Genomic DNA, 21,759 nt, shown 5'->3' with positions numbered 1-21,759 from the left:
ACTGCTGTTTCTTATTTATATAAATAATATGCCTTCTAGTATTACAGGTGATTCAAAAATATTTCTTTTTGCTGATGACACCAGCCTGGCAGTGAAGGATCTCATGTGTAATATTGAAACATTATCAACTAATGTAGTTCATGAAATAAGTTCGTGGCTTGTGGAAAATAATTTGATGCTAAATCACAGTAAGACTCAGTTTTTACAGTTTCTAACTCACAATTCAACAAGAACTGATATTTTGATCAGACAGAATGGGCATATTATAAGCGAGACGGAGCAGTTCAAGTTCCTAGGCGTTCGGATAGATAGTAAGCTGTTGTGGAAAGCCTATGTTCAGGATCTTGTTCAGAAACTAAATGCTGCTTTATTTACCATTAGAACAGTATCTGAAATAAGTGACAGTTCAACACGAAAAGTAGTCTACTTCGCATATTTTCATACGCTTATGTCATATGGTATTATTTTTTGGGGTAATTCTTCTAATTCAAAAAGGGTATTTTTGGCATAAAAACGGGCTGTTCGAGCTATACGTGGTGTAAGTTCGATAACCTCTTGTCAACCCCTATTCAATAGTCTGGGAATTCTGACATTGCCCTCACAGTATATATTTTCTTTAATGTCGTTTGTTGTTTGCAGTATTAGCTTATTCCCAAGAGTTAGCAGCTTTTACTCAGTTAATACTAGGCAGAAATCAAATCTGCATGTGGAATGTACTTCCTTGACTCTAGTGCAGAAAGGAGTGCACTATTCTGCTGCATCCATTTTCAATAAGCTACCACAAGAACTCAAATTCTTAGCAGTAGCCCAAACGCTTTTAAGTCTAAACTGAAAAGTTTCCTCATGGATCACTCCCTCTATTCTGTCGAGGAACTCCTGGAAGAGCTGAAAAATTAAGCAAATTCCAGTGTTACATTGTTGATTTTCTTTATTTAAACTTAAGAATTGTCGCCTGAATACGTTTCTTGTATTTCATTTTATCTGTTTCTACTATCGTGTTATAATTTCATGTATTGACTCGTTCCATGACCGTGCAGACTTCTCCTTAATTTGGTCCCACGAAACAATAAATAAATAAATAAAAAGCAAAACGAGGATAACAGAATGTACTCGAATTAAATCAGGTGATTCTGAGGGAATTAGATTAGGAAATGAGACACTTAAACTGGTAGATGAGTTTTGGTATTTGGGAAGCAAAATAACTGATAGTCGAAGTAGAGAGAATATAAAATGTAGACTGGCTATGGCAAGGAAAGCGTTTTTGAAGAAGAGAAATTTGTTAAAATCGAATATAGAAATCTTTAAAGTCAGTACCGTCATTACATTGTTGTTTATTTACTGTGTTGCATTTACACTTACACAATCATTATTTCGAAAAAATGGCTCTGAGCACTATGGGACTTAACATCTCAGGTCGTCAGTCCCCTAGAACTTAGAACTACTTAAACCTAACTAACCTAAGGACATCACACATATCCATGCCCGAGGCAGGATTCGAACCTGCGACCGTAGCGGTCGCGCGGTTCCAGACTGAATCGCCTAGAACCGCTCGGCCACCGACGGCCGGCAATCATGATTTCGGCTTCAAAGTGTTTCAAGTGTTATAAATTGCCTGGAAATGTATAATACTTAAAACACTTGATATAATGGCACTTACACAAACATGATTTCAGCCTCAAAGTGTTTTAAGTGTTATAAATTGCCTGGAAATTTATAATATCTAAAACACTTGATATAATGGCACTCTGAAGCCGAAATCATGATTGTGTAAGTGTAAATGTAACAGTGTAAATAAACAACAGTCTATTGGCGGTACTGCCGGCCGGAATGGCCGAGCGGTTCTAGGCGCTTCAGTCTGGACCCGCGCGACCGCTACGGTCGCAGGTTCGAATCCTGCCTCGGGCATGGATGTGTATGATGTCCTTAGGTTAGTTAGGTTTAAGTAGTTCTAAGTTCTAGGGGACTGATGACCTCCGCTGTTAAGTCCAATAGTGCTCAGAGCCACTTGAATCTTTTTTTTTTTTTATTGGCGATACTGACTTTAAAGAAATATATTATGACTGTGGCCCTGCATTATGAAAAAATCATTGAACGTAGAAATGATAAAGTAGTCTTTTCTGAAAGTATTTGTATGGAGTGTAGCTATGTATGGCAGTGAAAAATGGACGATAAATAGTTTATACAACAAGAGAATAGAAGCTTTCGAAATGCGATGCTGCAGAAGAATGCCGAAGATTATATGGGTAGCTCACGTGACTAACGAGGAGGTACTGAATAGAATTGGGGAGAAGAGGAACTTGTGGCACAACTTGACTAGAAGAAGGGATCGGTTGATAGGACACGTTCTGAGACATCAAGGGATCACCAATTTGGTACTCGAGGGAAGCGCGGAAGATAAAAATCGTAGAGGGAGAGCAAGAGATGAATACACTAAGCAGATTAAGAAGGATGTAGGTTGCAGTAGTTACTCGGAGATGAAGAGGCTTGCGCAGGATACAGTAGCATGGAGAGCTGCTGCAATAAATCAGTCTCTGGACTGAAGATCGTAACAACAACATCACCCTCTCAAGCTGATCATTCCGTAGTTCCCATGAATGTCACTAAATATCGCTCCAGACACCAATTAAATATGGAAAAGACAAGATACATATTATACGCACTTTTCAATACTATAAACAACAAATTATGCCGCGCGGGATTAGCCGTGCGGTCTCAGGCACTGCAGTCATGGACTGTGCGGCTGGTTCCGGCGCAGGTTCGAGTCCTCCCTCGGACATGGGTGTGTGTGTTTGTACTTAGTATAGTTAACGTTAAGTAGTGTGTAAGTTTAGGGACTGATGACGTTAGCAGTTAAATCCCATAAGATTTCACACACATTTGAACATTTTTTGAACAAATTATGTACCCAAACTATAACAAAATCCCTACAGCACTTCCTAAGATTGGCCGCCACATATAGATAGAAACATGCTGCGGGGACTTGAATTTACAAAATGTATAGATACAGCACAGATCACGTAAAACGTAACATTCTTTTTACTTCGTGAACGGTTCAAGATACTGAAATGTGGTTTTCGAAGAATGATAGTATTTAGCGATACAAGTACTTTTGTTCAAGCCTCATAGCTATGTCATCAACCACGATACTGAAGAAATTTTTTTCACGCAACGTACTTTTTTAATGTAATTCAGAAACCTTTTAAAAACAGGATTACACTTATATAGGGCTTGTTAATTTTGGCGTTGAACTTTTTGCAAGTGATTTCTGGAAATGTTCTCAACTAGAAAGGGAGTGCTGCCGGAGTCGGAGTAAAACCGCGCCTACTCGTCACCACCTGTTTCGTCCAAATTTCTGGTGCATGCGGGTCTTGGACAGAAATGAAAGTGACAGAAGTGTGACATCCAGATGGCTAAGCTATAGAAAAAATAACACTTCTGGCGCAGGCTGGGTGAGGTAGGAGTTATTCATATCAGTGTGTTTTCGAGGTAGTGGCTCGCACAGCGGGAAAAGAAGACAAAGGTAACTCCAGCCCCATGGGGTTGAGTCCATAGATGGAGACTTGTTTTTTCAAATTTTTACGTTACTTACACTGCAAATATGCCGAAATAATGTTCGATGTATCGTACTAATATTTTCATAAAAGGCATTAAATAGGCGGCAAGGAATTGCAAGTAAATTTCTAAGAAAGAATTGTGCTGACAACGTCTACGAGGACACTGCAAATAACTTTCCAAGAAGGGATTGACATTAATGGGTACAGGACTTCGTATTCCGTTATTTTCATTTTGATCTTCTAGCAGATCTCGGTAGCTGAGCGCGAGCGATAGGTTCCCGGTGCAGATAAAAAAGGCCCATTGACCCTTGGGGACAGCGCTAGTCACGACTTCGGAGCTCAGTCCCTCGCTAGCCATTCCACTCCTTTCCATGTCTTTTTTGAAAATATTACTAAATATAATACACTCATGTGACAAAAGTCATGCGATAGTGATGTGCACATACACAGGTGATGGTAGTATCGCGTGCACGGGGTTTAAAAGGTAGTGCGTAGGCGGAGCTCTCATTTGTACTTGGGTGATTCATTTGAAAAGGTTTCCCACCTGACTATGCCCGCACGATGGCAATCAACAGACTTTAAACGAGGAACGGTAGATGGATCTACACGCTTCGGAATTCCATTTCCTAAATTGTTAGGGAATTCAAAATTCCGAGACCCACAGCGTCAGTCTGCCGAGGATACCAAATTTCAGGCACTCACTGGCCGACGGCCTTTACGGTGCTTGCGTATAGTTGTCAGTACTAATACTGCGTGAAATAATCGCAGAAATCAATGTGGGACTTAAGTCGGATGTATGCGTCAGAGTGGCGAAATTTGGCGTTAGTGGGCTATGGCAGCGGACGATCTACACGAGTGCCTTTGCTAACAGCACTACGTCACTTGTAGCGCCTCTCGTGGGCTCGTGACCATATCGATTGGATCCTAGACGACTGTTAAACAGTAGCAGAGTGTGGCGCAGACCCCTCGAAGCCATGGATCCAAGTTGTCAAGAAGGCAATTTGAAAGCTCGTGGTGGCTCCATAAAGGTGTGGGTTGTGTTCACGTGGAATGGACTGGGTTCTCTAGTCCAACGGAAACGATCATTGACTTGGAGACTATAGGCAGACTTGAATGCTAATCACGTCTCCAAACAACAATGGAATTTTTATGGATAACCATGTGCCATGTCACCGGGCTACAGTCGTTCGCGATTGGTTTGAAGGCTAATCTAGACAATTCTAGTGAATGATTTGGTCATCCAGATAACGCGACATGAATCCCATTGATCACTTATGGGAAATAATAGAGAGGTGTGTTCGTGCACAGAATCCAGCACCGGTAACACTTTGGCAATTATGGACGTCTATAGAGGCTGCATGGCCCAGTATTTTTGTAGGGGACTTCCAACGACTTGTTGAGCCCATGCCAAGTCCAGTTGCTGCACTACTCCTGGCAATGATTTAGATAACTGTATGGAGCGAAAAGTGGCAATTGACCCTGAATAAGGAAAAGTGTGGAGTTATTCACATGAGCACTAAGATAATTCCGCGGAATTTCGATTAAGCGATAAGTCACATACATCTGAAGGCTGTAAATTCAACTAAATACTTAGGGATTACAATTACAAATAACCTAAATTGGAACGATCACATATATAATATTGTGGGTAGAGTAAACCAAAGACTGTGATTCATTGGCAGAACACTTAGGAGGTGCAACAGGTCTACTAAAGAAACTGCTTACACCACGCTTGTCCGCCCTATTCTGGAGTATTGCTGTGCGGTGTGGGATCGGCATCAGGTGGGACTGACGGATGACATCGAAAAAGTACAAAGAAGGGAAGCTCGTTTTGTATTATCGCGAAATAGGGGAGATAGTGTCACAGACATTATACGTGAATTGGAGTAGCAATCATTAAAACAAAGGCGTTTTTCGTTGCGACGGGATCTTCTCATGAAATTTCAGTCACCAGTTTTCTCCTCCAATTGCGAAAACATCATGTTGGCACCCGTCTACATAGGGAGAAATGATCGTCACTACAAAATAAGAAAAATTATGGCTCGTACAGAAGAATTTAAGTGCACGTTTTTCCCGTGCGCCGTCCGAGAGTGGAAAGGTAGAGAGACAGCTTGAAGGTGGTTCATTATTCAGGGTCAATTGCCACTTTTCGCACCATACAGATACCTTATCTAATTCATTGCCAGGAGTAGTGCAGCATCTGGACTTGACATGGGCTCAACAAATCGTTGGAAGTCCCCTACAGAAATACTGAGCCATGCTGCCTCTATAGACGTCAATTTATTGTGAATAGCCGAGTAATCACGTAGATGTAGATGTAGGTGCAGTAGGTCCGTCCGCAGCTCGTGGTCGTGCGGTAGCGTTCTCGCTTCCCACGCCCGGGTTCCCAGGTTCGATTCCCGGCGGAGTTAGGGATTTTCTCTGCCTCGTGATGACTCGGTGTTGTGTGATGTCCTTAGGTTAGTTAGGTTTAAGTAGTTCTAAGTTCTAGGGGACTGATGACCATAACTGTTAAGTCCCATAGTGCTCAGAGCCATTTGAATCTTTTTTTTTTTTTTTTTTTTTTTTTTTTTTTTTTTTTTTTTTTTTTTTTTTTTTTGCAGTAGGTCCAACACGACATTAGAGGGTATCCCATGACTTTCGTAATCTCAGTATATAATGAACATTATTTTGGTTTATTTGCAGTTTCAAATAAAAAAATTCAGTAGAGGGACTCGATCTCACGAGCCTCACATAGCACTCTCTCCGCTAAGCCAACAGCTGTCTGCAAACTACGTTAACATAAATGGCTGGCGCCTAACATGACCCGCTCTAAAAACGACATTTTTATAAACGTTTGGCCATCTAGAACTCCACTTCGGTCACTTTCATTTCTGGCCACAACCTGCGTACACCATAAATTTGGACGAAATCTGTGACGACGAGTAGGTCCTCTCGCCACTCAGCTACTGTCATGTAAACACTGCTTAGTGGGGGTTCATCGCTGTACCAAACCTTTAGATTGTGTATTTGTTTCCACAAAACCAGTGAACTTAAAGATGAATACGTACACACATTCTGGTACCTGAAATGAAATGTCGTGTGGCGAGGGCCTCCATCAGGGTAGGCCCGATCGCCTGGTGCAAGTCTTTTTAGGTGACGCCACTTCGGCGACTTGCGCGACGAAGTGGATGAAATGAGGATGATGAAGACGACACAGACACCCAGACGGGAATCGAACCCGGACCCCTCCCCCCTCCCGGCATGACAAACCGGCGCGCTGTCCAGTCAGCTACGGCGGCGGACATTTCGATAATTTAGAAGTTAGCATATAGAGCGTATAGTTCCATTCACAAGACTTGTAGCTGACGCTATATCTACGTCTTGTAAAGTAAAGAGGAAAATTGTTTTATCTTACGTTAGTAGCGTAAGCCAATCTTCTTGGCCCATGTAACACCGGAAGGGAAGGTCACGAAAGAGCTATACCAAGAGTTCTTAAAATCTATCATTTTTCCATACGTTGGACAAGAAAAATATTTTTATATTATTGATTCGTTGGGAGGGCAAGACCGATTAGACAGCTTACAATTAAATTCATGTAGATGACAGAGAAGCACGCACCTGCACCGTAAAAATTAACCCACCCAAATGTACTCCAATTTGTCAACCCTGCGATGTTTATTTTTTACAGACAGGATAATATTTCCATGAGAAAATCCAAAATGCCCCTCACTTGCTAAAGACTAACAGAGTAATTGATAGGAGGGAAGGTTCCATAAAAAATACACTCCTTAATTTTGCATCACTTTAGTGCACCAGCTTTCACAGGAGAGATGGTTCGTGGTTCGTATCAAAGCTGCTCGAACAAAACACGATCGTTTTGAATTGAAACGAACTGTTTTTCCCGATATTTGCTACTGCTGTTGCTATTGTGGTCCACCGGTCGAGCGTTTGGGTTCATAGAGCCTTAAATGAAAGGACAGCACAGGCTCTACGGTGAGCACTGACGAATGTACTCGTGAGCCTGTTAGGCGAGTGTATAACAACGCCGACTGAGGCGCTGCTGCTGATATTAGTGGTTTGCTACATCTAGGCCTAGCAGTAAGGAAGAAAGGTGCACGACATTGGCTCAAAAAGTGCGGATATGATAAGGTATAGGTATTACTGGGCACAAGAGCCGTATGGAATAAGGAAATAAAGGGGTGAATTGATAGAGAATGGCAAGAAATCTGGGACACGACAGAAACATGGTGGAGAACCTACCACTTCCTTCCTAACATACGTGAAAGAACTAGAATGACATACTTCCTTCCGACCAAGGGAGCTATACACTACCTGTCGGGACATGGTCCGTATCCCAGCTAGTTACTAAAAATACGACAGCGCACCACAGACACTTGTGAATGTAGTGCTATCGGCATTGCGGACCACATGGTATGGGAATGTGCCGTTACACGAGATGTTACAGAAACGCATTTGGAAATGGAACAGTCTATGAGATAATAAGGAATGAAAAACTGTGGCATAATCTGAACTCGCTGACAGCTGAAGTATCAGCCTATGAACTGCGTAACGAGACGCGCCATGGCAGAATACACACCTGCAACAATTTTCTGGAAGCAGTGAGAAGATGAGCCTCGGAGAGGCCCAGGAAGGATTTCCTGAGACCCTGACAAGGCATCTCCCTATCTCCGCACCTTGGGTGGAACAAGAGCGCAGTCCCTGCGAATCCTGAGTTGCACCTCAGCACACCGGGGGCTAACCATCCACACAAATGAGAAATCCAGCTTGGTTCTGATAACAAGTACAGTAGTGTAATGTAGTGTAGTGTAGCGTTGCATAGTATTGTAGTCCAGAATAGTGTAATAGACGAGTAGCGTGTGCCTTCAGGATTCCGGGTGATTGGATATCTGTGCGCCAAATGGCCAAATGATAGTGTGTAGACATTTATAAAGGTATTATTATTATTTTTCTTCTATACAGATATTCTGTTTAGATTTTTTCCCTCTTCGGCAGCATAAATGCGTAGTTACTACTAACACGTTTGAAATTATGTTAAAATATTATGTGCTATATTCATGCCAATTCATGTGCAACATTTGGTCTGTTCTTTTATATAGACAACAAACTAAAAGAAAATAGCAAATAAAATATTTAAAAATTCGGATTTATCTTCCGAAAAATCCGTGTACCTGCAAGGTAGTAGCTCTCATTATATATGCGCGGTGCTCTACTAATTTGTGTTTCGGCTGCTTCTGCTACAAATTCCATCCGGAAATCTAACACAGCAAACGATGAAATCGATAGCGAGTAAGACAAGTGTGTAATCTATTCTGTAACGAACGTAATACATATTTCCAGAAAGTTTGCTGTGACGATTGATTTATTAATGAAATTACTACGGCGAAAATGCCTATTTTTGAATAGTTTTGCATGACATTTGCTACGTGATGGTGAAATTGAAGAATCGTACACGGGCGGGATCTGAACTCTTACCGCCAGCGTGATAGCCGTAAAATATAGCCGTTGCGCTACTCTCACTTACTCACTTGCCTGCAACAGTTCTGAAATATCAGGTATAGGAGGTACGCATGAAAGTTCAACTTGATTTTCTCTGAGACTAGGTGCCGTCTCATGAAAATACGCTAGTGAGGTACTAAAGACAGGATCCTCTACTACATACTACAGATTCCTCAAAATGAGTAGTTTACGGGTCTGATGGTTCCCTTGGCAGTGACACAAGAGTTAAAAGGATCAGACGTTCGACATAAATACAGGCTCCTCTGTATATTATCATACTCCGGAAATATTGTTCCGATATATTGATCGTTTCATAAAATAAAAGGCATATTATGTCTTAGCGACACCCCCACGCAGCGTGTTATATAAAGTATTCCATATTTTGACAGCTGATGTAATGAACCAAAACAAGGAAAAAAGTCCAGTAATATGGGTTGTCGGTCTCGTAAAGTGACATGCGGCCGGGAGAGCGGTGTGGTGACCACATTCCCCTCCATATCCGCATCGAGTGACGCCTGTGGGCTGTGGATGACACGGCGGCCGGTCGGTGCCGTTGGGCCTTCCAAGGCCTGTTCGGACGGTGTTTAGTTTTTATACGGCTTCTAAAATGCATACCTTAATGGGATATGATAACATCATCGATACTGTGAAACAAATCTCTTCTATTGCAAGCACTTTGCTTTCCATATTCTGAGAGGTAATAGTAAGGATCAAAATAAGATAGAAATCTCCAGCAAATATCAGCTCTAAAATGCGTACCTTACGAGCTATAAGTACTTGTTCAGTGCAAAAAAAGGGTTTTACAATATCGAAGATGAACAAGTGCACATAGCTCTTATGATACACACTTTAAAACCCATGTTTACTAGATTTTTTTTCTTGTTTTAGTCCGTACTACCATCTCCGAAAATTTGTCGGTGGTGTTCTGATTCAACCTATTTCTCCCATGGGACATGATTTTTGAATCGTCCTATACGTACTGAATGATTCTCCTAAAACCGCCACCGCAGGGCGTCGGTTCGTTTCCCTTTACAAATAAAATGGTTTTAAAAGTGGAATTTTACTTGCTCATTCGCTAAATCTGTACAAAATTACACATATGTGGTTTCTGTTCTTTCGGACATGTGCAGATCCACGCCAAGCTCGAACTCTTACTGGAATCGGCGAGATGCCGCAAGTAATGAGGCTAATAGGCGGGCCCACTTCGTCAGTAGTGTGTGGTGTAAGTTGAGAATTTGGGTCTGACGAGAGGCGTACTACGGCAGTCGGTGAGGTTGTGGGGAAGACCGTGTGCGAATGGCGTTGTGGTCAAGGCATGTGCCTGACAACCAGGAGACCCGGGTTTGAATCCCAGTCCCTCTAAAATTTTCCACTTGCCCCACTGATATAAATTAATGCCCACTGGCAGCTGATGTCTTCGATTTGTGTCTCGCTGTCAAATTAGTCTATCGTGATATTCATTTTATCGAATGTACACAACTGGCCATTAAAATTGCTACACCACCAAGATGACGCGCTACAGACGCGAAATTTAACCGACAGGAAGATGATGCTGTGATATGCAAATGATTAGCTTTTCAGAGCATTCACACAAGGTTGGCGCGGGTGACGACACCTACAACGTGCTGATATGAGGAAAGTTTCCAACCGATTTCTCATACACAAACAGCATTTGACCGGCGTTGCCTGGTGAAACGTTGTTGTGATGCCTCGTGTAAGGAGGAGAAATGAGTACTATCACGTTTCCGACTTTGATAAAGGTCGGATTGTAGCCTATCGCGATTGCGGTTTATCGTATCGCGACATTGCTGCTCGCGTTGGTTGAGATCCAATGACTGTTAGCAGAATATGGAATCGGTGGGTTCAGGAGGGTAATACGGAACACCGTCCTGGATCCCAACGGCCTCGTATCACTAGCAGTAGAGATGACGGCATTTTATCCGCATGGCTGTAACGTATCGTGCAGCCACGTCTCGATCCCTGAGACAACAGACGGGGACGTTTGCAAGACAACAACCGTCTGCACGAACAGTTCGACGACGTTTTGCAGCAGCGTGGACTACCAGCTTGGAGATCATGGCTGCGGTTACCCTTGACGCTGCATCACTGACAGGAGCGCCTGCGATGGTGTACTAAAACGACGAACCTGGGTACACGAATGACAAAACGTCATTTTTTTCGGATGAATCCAGGTTCCGTTTACAGCATCATGATGGTCACATCCGTGTTTGGCGACATCGCCGTGAACGCACATTGGAAGCGTGTATTCGTCATCGCCATACTGCCGTATCACCCGTAGTGGTGGTATGAGGTGCCATTGGTTACATTTCTCCGTCACCTCTTGTTCGCACTGACGGCACTTTGAACAGTGGACGTTACATTTCAGATGTGTCTCTACCCTTCATTCGATCCCTGCGAAACCCTACATTTCAGCAAGATAATGCATGACCGCATGTTGCAGGTCCTGTACAGGTCTTTCTTGATTCAGAAAATGTTAGAACTCTGCCCTGGCCAGCACATTCTCCAGATCTCTCACCAATTGAAAACGTCTGGTCAATGGTGCACGAGCAACTGGCTCGTCACAATACGCCAGTCACTACTCTTGATGAAGTGTGGTATCGTGTTGAAGCTGCATGGGCAGCTGTACCTGTACACGCCATCCAAGCTCTGTTTGACTCAATGCCCAGGCGTATCAAGGCCGTTATTACGGCCAGAGGTGGTTGTTCTGGGTAGTGATTTCTCAGGATCAATGCACCCAAACTGCGTGAAAATGTAATCACATGTCAGTTCTAGTATAATATATTTGTCCAAGGATATCCGTTTATCATCTGCATTTCTTCTTGGTGTAGCAATTTTAATGGCCAGTAGTGCACAACAACAGTTGCCGGAGTTGACGTTTCGCCAAAAGCGAATCCAAGAAATTTTGTTGAGTCAGGAAGAAGTGAAAGATGAAACATCAACGTTTCTGAAAGATGAGTCAGTGGAATGAGTGGTGTCGTATACGCCCGACTGTGCCGACAATGTAAATGAGGAGTACAATGATGACGAGACGTGCTTAACAAGTGAAGGTGATACTGAAACATGTGCCGATCCACGTAGTTCATCATCTTTTTGGAGAGGGGGTCGCAAACCCCGTCCCCAATGAAACAGTAAAGGACAACCGCTGTTCAAGGAGAAGGTACTAAACACAGTTACGTACATGCAAGATCATCCGCAGCATATTAAACAAACAATTATGAATAGACATCGAATAAGTCTGGAGCAATATGACCCTATGGCGTTTAAGAAAACCTACGGATATTCAAGGATGGAGAAGATGCACTTGTTACAAAAACTGATATTTGCGCGTTTCAAGGATGCTCGGTGCAGTTTACAGGATGTGTATGATAGCGACCTATCACACTATGCACATCAAACTGCACACGACATACATTACAGTGATTTCAATGGAAGCAGTCGATGGTTGTAAAACTTCAAACATTGCTACAAAAATGGAAGATGTACGATAACGAAATATCAAACAAGGTATCAACTCGACGATTGCAAACTGCGGAATGGGTTCGAAAATGTATAGATGGGATAAACAAACTTATCCCATCATTCTGTACGGAGTTTGTTTTCAATTCCGACCAAATGGGATTTGAAGAGGAAATGCATGTGAAAGGAGCCCCGGAATTAAGAGGTACCAAGAAAAATGTATCAAGATCTACTACCATCCATGCGTTAACGCATTCGTATACAATTATGCCGACTGCTAATCTGGATGGAAAATCGGTCGGAAAGTTATTTATTGTGTTGCGAGAAAGAGGTGCACGGCACCCTACGGTCCATTCTAGTGTGTGTTATCTTGCAACGGCCATGACAAGAGAACGTAGCGCCACTTAGCTCGAAGTCCGATGTGCACACACGTGAATTTTAAGCCTTTTAACCATACGAAAAATGTTTGAAATCATTCATTCGACTACTAAACTATTTCAAATGTAATTGTTCCACAAATTACTAGCACAGGAAAGAAAATAAGGGCAGTGTACGATTTCATTACAGACGACTTCCATCAGTCGGGACTTCAATTGGATGACATGTTTTATGACAATTCCTGTAGCACAGTTCTTATGATAATTCTTGCTGTCTGTAGATTAGTTCAGACGTTCTTTGCACAACAGTATTTAGCATGGATAGAGACTGCGACTGCTGTGTTCGGATGCAGGCTACGTTGGCATCCCTTCTCTCCCAGCTTCAGGCAGTGTTGGATTCGGTCACACAGCTTGAGGCTGTTGCCAATGGGCATCACTGTGGGGGTCATGACGGGGGTTTGTCGGGGACGGCCAGCTCGTCCCACACATCCCCCAATCATACTACGGCTGTGGCTGCCCGAGATACTGCCCACACTGAGGCTGACCTCTCACCTGTTGTAGAGTGGGAGGTCGTCTCGAGGTGTGGCAAAGAGCGAAAGAAATTCTGGAGGGCTGAACGGAAGGCCTCTCCAGTTTGTCTGACGAACCGGTTTCAGGCTCTGTCTCCGGCTGATACTGATCTTCACCCAGACATGGCTGCTCGTCTTGTTCCAGAGGTAGCTCCTCAGTCTGCAATATCCGGGCAGTCGCAGAGAGTGGGCTTACTGGTAGTTGGGAGCCCCAACGTCAGGCACGTAATGGGGCCCCTTAGGGATACGGCTGCAAGGGAGGGAAAGAAAACCAATGTGCACTCCGCGTGCATACCGGGGGGAGTACGCGAAAGAACTTGCGCCCCTTCTAACAGCCGTGTACCGCAAGTTTCTAGAGGAACGGAAGGTTTCAAATGATTGGAAAAGAGCACAGGTAGTCCCAGTCTTCAAGAAGGGTCGTCGAGCAGATGCACAAACTATAGGCCTATATCTCTGACATCGATCTGTTGTAGAATTTTAGTACATGTTTCTTGCTCGCGTATATTTCATTTCTGGAAACCCAGAATCTACTCTCTAGGAATCAATATGGATTGCGGAAACAGCGATCGTGTGAGACTCAACTCGCTTTATTTGTGCATAAGACCCAGAAAATATTAGATGCAGGCTCTCAGGTAGAAGCCATTTTCCTTGAATTCCGGAAGGCGTTCGATACAGTTCCGCACTGTCGCCTGATAAACAAAATAAGAACCTACGGAATATCAGACCAGCTGAGTGGCTGGATTGAAGAGTTTTTAACAAACAGAACACAGCATGTTGTTCTCAATGGAGAGACGTCCACAGACGTCAAAAGTAACCTCTGGCGTGCCACAAGGGAGTGTTATGGGACCATTGCTTTTCGCAGTATATATAAATGACCTAGTAGATAGTGCCGGAAGTTCCATGCGGCTTTTCGCGGATGATGTTGTAGTATACAGAGAAGTTGCAGCATTAGAAAATTTCAGCGAAATGCAAGAAGATCTGCAGCGGATAGGCACATTGTGCAGGGAGTGGCAACTGATCCTTAACATAGACAAATGTAATGTATTGCGAATACATAGAAAGTAGGATCCTTTATTGTATGATCATATGATAGCGGAACAAACACTGGTAGCAGTTACTTCTGTAAAATATCTGGGAGTATGCGTACGGAACGATTTGAAGTGGAATGATCATATAAAATTAATTGTTGGTAAGGCGGGTGCCAGGTTGATATTCATTGGGAGAGTCCTTAGAAAATGTAGTCCATCAACAAAGGAAGTGGCTTACAAAACACTCGTTCGACCTATACCTGAGTATTGCTCATCAGTGTGGGATCCGTACCAGGTCGGGTTGACAGAGGAGGTAGAGAAGATCCAAAGAAGAGCGGCGCGTTTCGTCACAGGGTTATTTGGTAAGCGTGATAGCGTTACAGAGATGTTTAACAAACTCAAGTGGCAGACTCTGCAAGAGAGGCGCTCTGCATCGCGGTGTAGCTTGCTGTCCAGGTTTCGAGAGGGTGTGTTTCTGGATGAGGTATCGAATATATAGCTTCCCCCTACTTATACCTCCCGAGGAGATCACGAATGTAAAATTAGATGGATTCGAGCGCGCACGGAGGCTTTCCGGCAGTCGTTCTTCCCGCGAACCATACGCGACTGGAACAGGAAAGGGAGGTAATGACAGTGACATGTAAAGTGTCCTCCTCCACACTCCGTTGGGTGGCTTGCGGAATATAGATGCAGATGTAGATGTAGACACAAATCACTGGCATTGTCAATACGAATGTACAACTGCATTCATCGACTGGACAAGTGACTTTGTCTTTTTTTCGATCGAAATGATAAGGTGCGGTTTGCATGCAGTTCTTGCACGTAACCTGACTTATTGTCTTTATACATAGCATTTTAAGCGCTAACAAGAAGCTTCGTCTTCACGTCAGCTACGAATCTCCTTATAGTATAAATTGTTAATGGCATCTCCTCTACAAGTTTAATTCAGGTAAACGTCGTAATTTTGCGACTTCCTTTTCCGTATAATTTCCCGAATCGGCTAAACCAAGTCGAATAGCAGTCAGTGATAGTCATCGATTGATGTTCATCTCACTTGCATATTCAGAGGGCCTAGTTTCGTAAATCTCCCTAGGTACTAGCGCTCTGACTCTCAAGAGCAGTTTTAAATCTTTCGAACAGTTTTTTTCCACCCTTTTTTGAGTTTCATTTTGGCGCATATTTCGTGCTTCATGTAAATCTTTCTTCCATTTACACAATTCATGGTCTGATTTTGCGAAACGAAACTTACCTTTCACACTGCTCACGTTTAAGCGCATTCTCCCTCCTTCGTTTAACCGAAAGATTGTTGTCACTGAAAGCAATTTATTTGGGCTTGGATGTTACTTTAATTTTGTTTTATACCTTAATAAGCAAAAAAATCATATTCGAATCACAGTTCACGGAATCTTCCTAGTTATTTCCTGTGCCTGTTAATGTTTCCACAATTTCTAACGAAATGTCGACATCATTCGAATTGATGTTCTAGAAATTAACTAATAAAGAACACATGTATTCAGCAACAGTAGCTGGTTTCACTGCATACAAAGTTCTGCATATTTCGTCTTTACAAGGTTGAAAGTATTACTTGGAATTCGCACAAAAGACACATGTTATTAGCAACGACTTCTAACTATTACGGATATTTAATGAGCTGCCAATTCGAGCGAAGAGCAACTGTGAAGAATTGTGCCACAGAAACTGTCAATGGAAACTGGAATTCGTTCTACTAATTATGATAGCGTTGTGTCGTGTTAAACGTTTGCCGACGTCCATCAGACAGGGATATCTGCCTGCCGTGTTCCACACACGCTGTCTGCTATACTTACGGCACGACTGCCTGCAGAGCTACAAATTTGGCAATTTTCAATAATTTTCCTAACACCTGCAGTGTGTCTTAAGAGCTAAAATGTTCACATTGTGTTTCCTTCGTTGTATTCTTCCCACATAAAAAATTTCAGGGCAGGTTTCGACGAGTTGGGTCAGGTTGCTCCCCTGTCCGTCACTTCACAAGATGCAGCGCCTCAAGTTTTCAATGGGATCATTTTCATTACGCGCTGGAGTAACAAGTGAACACTCACCTGTAAAATCAAATTCGCTGGTTGGTACTCTGTGTAGCCCTGCGTCGCCGACATCATCTCTTTCTGTGACACCGACATCAGCATCGTGATCACTGTCATCATATTCTTGATCGCCGCCATCGACCATGCCGTTGACGAAGCTACCATCATGAGGTCCACTCGTGGTGCCCTGGTACCCTATAAAGAATAGAAAGACAGTAAATCATAAATGCCGCGCGAGGTAGCCGCGTGGTCTGGGGCGCCTTATCACGGTCTGCGCAGCTCCGCCCGTCGGAGGTTCGAGTCCTCCTTCGGGCATGCGTGTGTGTTTTGTCCTCATCGTAAGTTAGTTTAAGTTAGATTAAGAAGTGTGTAAGCTTAGCGACCGATGACCTCGGCAATTTGGTCCCATAAAACTCTAGTACCTTCCGCTGCGGAAGTCGAATACGCGCCAGAACAAATGGACGTGGTCAGCCCATAGAGGGCTCCGCCTCCGCGGCGGCTATTCCGCGCAGCGGCTCTCGCGCAGCGAGGGCGCCAACGCTAAGTCACGTGCAAACAGCGGCCAATAGCCGCTCTCTCCGTTTTCGAATATAGGGACCCGCTCTACCCTAGTCCAGTCCCCCCTTTTTTGTTTTCCCATCATCTGTCCAGTTTCCCCCCACCTGCTCTCGACTGTGGTATGTCACATTTGCCAACTTTTTAGTGCAGTGTTCCAGTGACTATTCAGTGTTGTTCGTCTTTCTTGTGTTGCGAACAGAAACCATGCTGTCGCTAGGTGTGAATTTTATGTCTTTTGCGAACAGAATCCAGACTGTCGCCGTGTTTTTTAATTGTCTGTCTGTTGTTTTACCTGTCTGCTTCGTATGTATTTTATTAGCATCATCATCCCTCTGTTCTTTGTTTTAAGTCCACGATTTCTTTTCGCCATTTTACTCTTTAAGTCTCCGATTTTATCGCCTGTTTTTATTATTTATTCTCTTCATCTTTCTAACAAAGTCTGTAGGCTGAAGAGCGGCATACTAAGCTGCTGCCAGCCCGTCCCTTTCGGGGGGAATTGAAATTCAATAAAGAAAAAAAAACCTAGTCCAGATCCCGCCACTTACCCAGCTGCCCCATGCTCTCCCCTCCTTTTCCATCCTCTCTGACCTTTCCCTCGGCAGGTCCCACCTGGTAGTTTTATTCTTCGTCGTGTGGTCTCCAAGTGGGTTTTTAAGTGTGTTGTTTCGGAGTGTTTTTAATACTGTGGCCAACTTTTAACCTGTGCATGAGCATCCAGTGTCTTCTCTGTGTTTTAAGAATCGCCAACTGTGTTTTTTAACTTTCTGGTGACTTTTTTAACTGTCCCCCATGAACGTCTACATGTCCATGTCTTTTTACCTCCATTTTCTCCCCTTACTCTGTTTTATGTTCCCCTTTTTTATCTCCTTATGTATGTATTATTTTATTCTTGTTTTAGTTGTCGTGTCACTCGGCTGAAGAGCGGCGGATTGTGCTGCTGACAGCTCTCCCCTGCCCAGGGAAATGAAATCACAACAAAGGAAAAAAAAAAAGACCTAGTCCAGCAGGCGATCATTGTAGGCAAAACCACCCCTTCCTTCCGCCTCCTTGATATCTATCGCACCGTCTATGGCCGTCCTATCGCCCTCACTCCCACCCTTAAGTACCTTGGCGTCACCCTCGACCGTCACCTCTCCTGGACTCCCCATCTCCGGACAATCCAAGCCAAGGCACGCTCCCAACTCCGTCTCCTCAAGCTCCTTTCTGGCCGTACGTCGGGTCTGGACCCCTCCACCATCCTCCACACCTATAAATCCCTCATCCGCCCTATCCTTTGTTACGCCCATCCGGCCTGGATCTCCGCTCCCCCTACCTTTTATAAATCCCTACAATTCCTTGAACACCATGCTCTCCGTCTCGCCTATCGCATCCGTCTCCCCTCCCCCACGCGGATCCTGTATGATCTCATCCCCTTCCCCCACCTCCTTCTTTTCCTTGAAGGGATACGGATCCTGTACACTTCCCGCAAACTCGCTCCTCCTCATCCGCTTTCTCACCCATCCTCTCCCACCCCCGCCCGCTGCCTCGCCTGTATTCCCACGTCCCACCCGGTCTCCATCTATCCGCCCTCCTTACCCTCTCCCAAGGTGGCTTCCGCCAGTTCCCCCTCCCTGATGATGTCCTCCTCCCCTCCATCTACCCCTCATATCAACTTTGATTCTCCCCCCCACTTCGTGTGTCCTTTCCTTTAGGCACCCTCCCTCCCTTCTCTCTCCTTTTCCCCCCATCCCCCTTCCTCCATCCCTCTTCCCCTGGGCTTCCCCTGCCCCTTCCTCCCTTCCCCCTATCTCCTCTGCCCATGGCATCTCTGCTCTCCCCTCTCCCTCTTCCTCCACGCCTCCTCCTCTCTTGGCAGGTCTCCGGACTCGCACACGCTCCGTGGACTTTCGCGCGCCAGAGATCATCGCCATCAGTGTCTCGTGTGTGCCGTCGTGTTTAGTGTTTAGTGTTCACCGTCGCACTCCATCGTTCACCTGCGCCATCGCCATCTTCAGTGTTTGTGCGTCGTATCAACAGTTTGCAGTGTGGATTATCGTCTCGAGTGTGAACGGCTCCGTGTTTGTCTTTATGTGTCTACTGTTTTCTTGCCCACCATTCTGTAACTTATGTGTCTTCTCACTGTTTTTTCTCATTGTGTATTCTATGGCTGAAGAGCAGCGTAGAGTGCTGCTGACAGCCTGCCTGTTGTACAGGTTTTAAAATAACAATAAAGAAAGAAAAACCTAGTCCAGCTCCACACCTACAAATCCCTCATCCGTCCTATCCTCTGTTACGCCAGCGTTGCCTGGATCTCCACCCCCACCCGCTTTTACAAGGCCCTCCAAATCCTTGAACGCCATGCACTCCGCCTTGCCTTCCGTATCCGCCTTCCTTTCCCCACACGGCTCCTGTATGAAATGATCCCCTTCCCCCACCTCCTCCTGTTCCTCCAACATCTCCACATCCTTTACATTGTCCGCAGGCTTGATCCCCCCCACCCTCTGGTTTCCTCCTTCCTCTCCACCCCCCGCACGCTGCCGCGCCTCTATCGCTGTATCCCTCCCTCTCTCCACCTCCACACCCTCCATCTCCTTCATCAGGGCAATTTCCAATGCCTCCCCCTCCCGGATGACGAACTTCGCAGTGACATCTACCCTTTCTTCCAACTATAACCTGGCCTTGTTCCCCCCCCCCCCCCCCCCTCTCCCCAGGGTCCCCTTTTTCCTCTTCCCTCCTTCTCCCAGAGCGGATTTTCCTCCATCCCCCCTCCCGTGAGACCCTGCACCCCATACTTGCCTCTGTCCTTCCCACATCCCTCCCTACCTGGCCCTCTTCAGCGCACCCCCCGCTCATCTCCCCCATCTCTTCCCCTCCCTCCGTTCTTCAGGTCTCCCTCCTCTCCTTGCGCCTGGCAGATCCTCCGTTTTGATCATCATCAGTGTGCCACGTCAGTGTTGTGTTTAGTGCTGTTTCTCCTGTGCGTCAAGAGGTGTAATTTTAATTGTGTGCTGCCTTGAGGTTCGCCATCAGTGGTTGTTATGTGCTACGCCATCCATCGATACCTTTTAATGCTCCAGTCATACTGTGCCTTGTGTTCTTTTAATCGTCGCAGTGTGTGGCTTTTTGTGTGTGCTATTTTTAAACAGCTTTTTTTTATCTCCATTTTACAGTCACCCTGTTTTTTTTCTATTGCCTTCCATTATGTTCCCCTTTTTTATATCTATGTTCACCATATTCTCTCCTTTGTTATTTTTAAATGTCTTCTACTGTTTGTTCTATGTCTTTCGGCTGAAGAGCAGCGCATATGCTGCTGCCAGCCCGCCCTGATGGGGAATTGAAATACAATAAAGAAAAAAAAAGAAACTAGTCCAGGCAGTCTGGTACTCGCTCTGGATTGCGTTTCTATCTCGGCGGTACTGCGTTCTGGTCGTTGCTCGTTGTTGACATTTGCCTGGCTCTGGTTCCGATTGGATTTACTGGTGGTGTTTGGTGTTGTGGTTTCCACAAGCCTCCGTTGTTTATCTCTTCCTTGTTGTGTCGGTCCTAGTTGTCGTTGGTCTGTCGTCCAACTCGTCCTTGTGTTTACCCGGTGGTGCATGCTCCACCGCCGGCAGCTACCCAGCCTGGCGGCTCCGATCCACAGCCCAAGGCGTTCCCGCGATTGGTTTTGGTTGCTACAAAAACCTTACCACAAACTTCCAAAACTTTTTACTGCTTCGTTCAGCAATTTACACAAAGTCACAATGTTTTACCCAAAGAGAAAGAATACCACTGAGAGACTACACGGCTGCAACAACGAACCATGGTGTCCACCCTTATCCTGGTTGTAGTAAATCAAATCAAATACGCATGGTCTAGAATTACAGTAAATAACTTGGAAATTCCCTACTGGCCATTAAAATTGCTACACCACGAAGATGACGTGCTAAATACGCGAAATTTAACCGACAGGAAGAAGATGCTGTGATATGCAAATAATTAGCTTTTCAGAACATTCACACAAGGTTGGCGCCGGTGGCAACACCTACAACGTGCTGACATGAGGAAAGTTTCCAACCGATTTCTCATACACAAACAGCAGTTGACCGGCGTTGCCTCATGAAACGTTGTTGTGACGCATCGTGAAAGGATACTATCACGTTTCCGACTTTAATAAAGGTCGGATTGTAGCCCATTGCGATTGCGGTTTATTGTATCGCAACATTGCTGCTCGCGTTGGTCGATATCCAAGGACTGTTAGCAGAATGTGGAATCGGTGGGTTCAGGAGGGTAATACGGAACGCCGTGCTGGATCCCAACGGCCTCGTATCACTAGCAGTCGATATGGCAGGCATCTTATCCGCATGGCTGTAACGGATCGTGCAGCCACGTCACGATCCCTCAGACAACAGATGGGGACGTGTGCAAGACAACAACCATCTGCACGAACAGTTCGACGACGTTTGCAGCAGCATGGTCTATCAGCTCGAAGACCATGGCTGCGGTTACCCTTGACGCTGCATCACAGACAGGAGAGCCTGCGATGCTGTACTCAACGACGAACCTGGGTGCACGAATGGAAAATCGTCATTTTTTCGGATGAATCCATGTCCTGTTTACAGCATCATGATGGTCGCATCCGTGTTTGGTGACATCGCGGTGAACGCACATTGGAAGGG

General features: G+C 44.8%; 1 protein-coding gene across 1 annotated transcript in view; it reads right to left on the bottom strand.

Moving 5' to 3' along the window:
- The window catches only part of LOC126419430 (venom prothrombin activator vestarin-D1-like), a 178,507-nt gene that overhangs the window by 136,856 nt on the left and 19,892 nt on the right, over window positions 1-21,759 (bottom strand). Inside the window, exon 3 of the mRNA XM_050086619.1 lies at window positions 16,583-16,759. Within this exon, the coding sequence (XP_049942576.1) occupies window positions 16,583-16,759 (177 nt within the window). The remainder of the gene's footprint in view (window positions 1-16,582; window positions 16,760-21,759) is intronic.

Source organism: Schistocerca serialis, chromosome 9, assembly GCF_023864345.2.
Source record: "Schistocerca serialis cubense isolate TAMUIC-IGC-003099 chromosome 9, iqSchSeri2.2, whole genome shotgun sequence".
Classification (NCBI taxonomy): domain Eukaryota; kingdom Metazoa; phylum Arthropoda; class Insecta; order Orthoptera; family Acrididae; genus Schistocerca; species Schistocerca serialis.
This window is presented reverse-complemented; position numbering and strand designations above follow the sequence as displayed.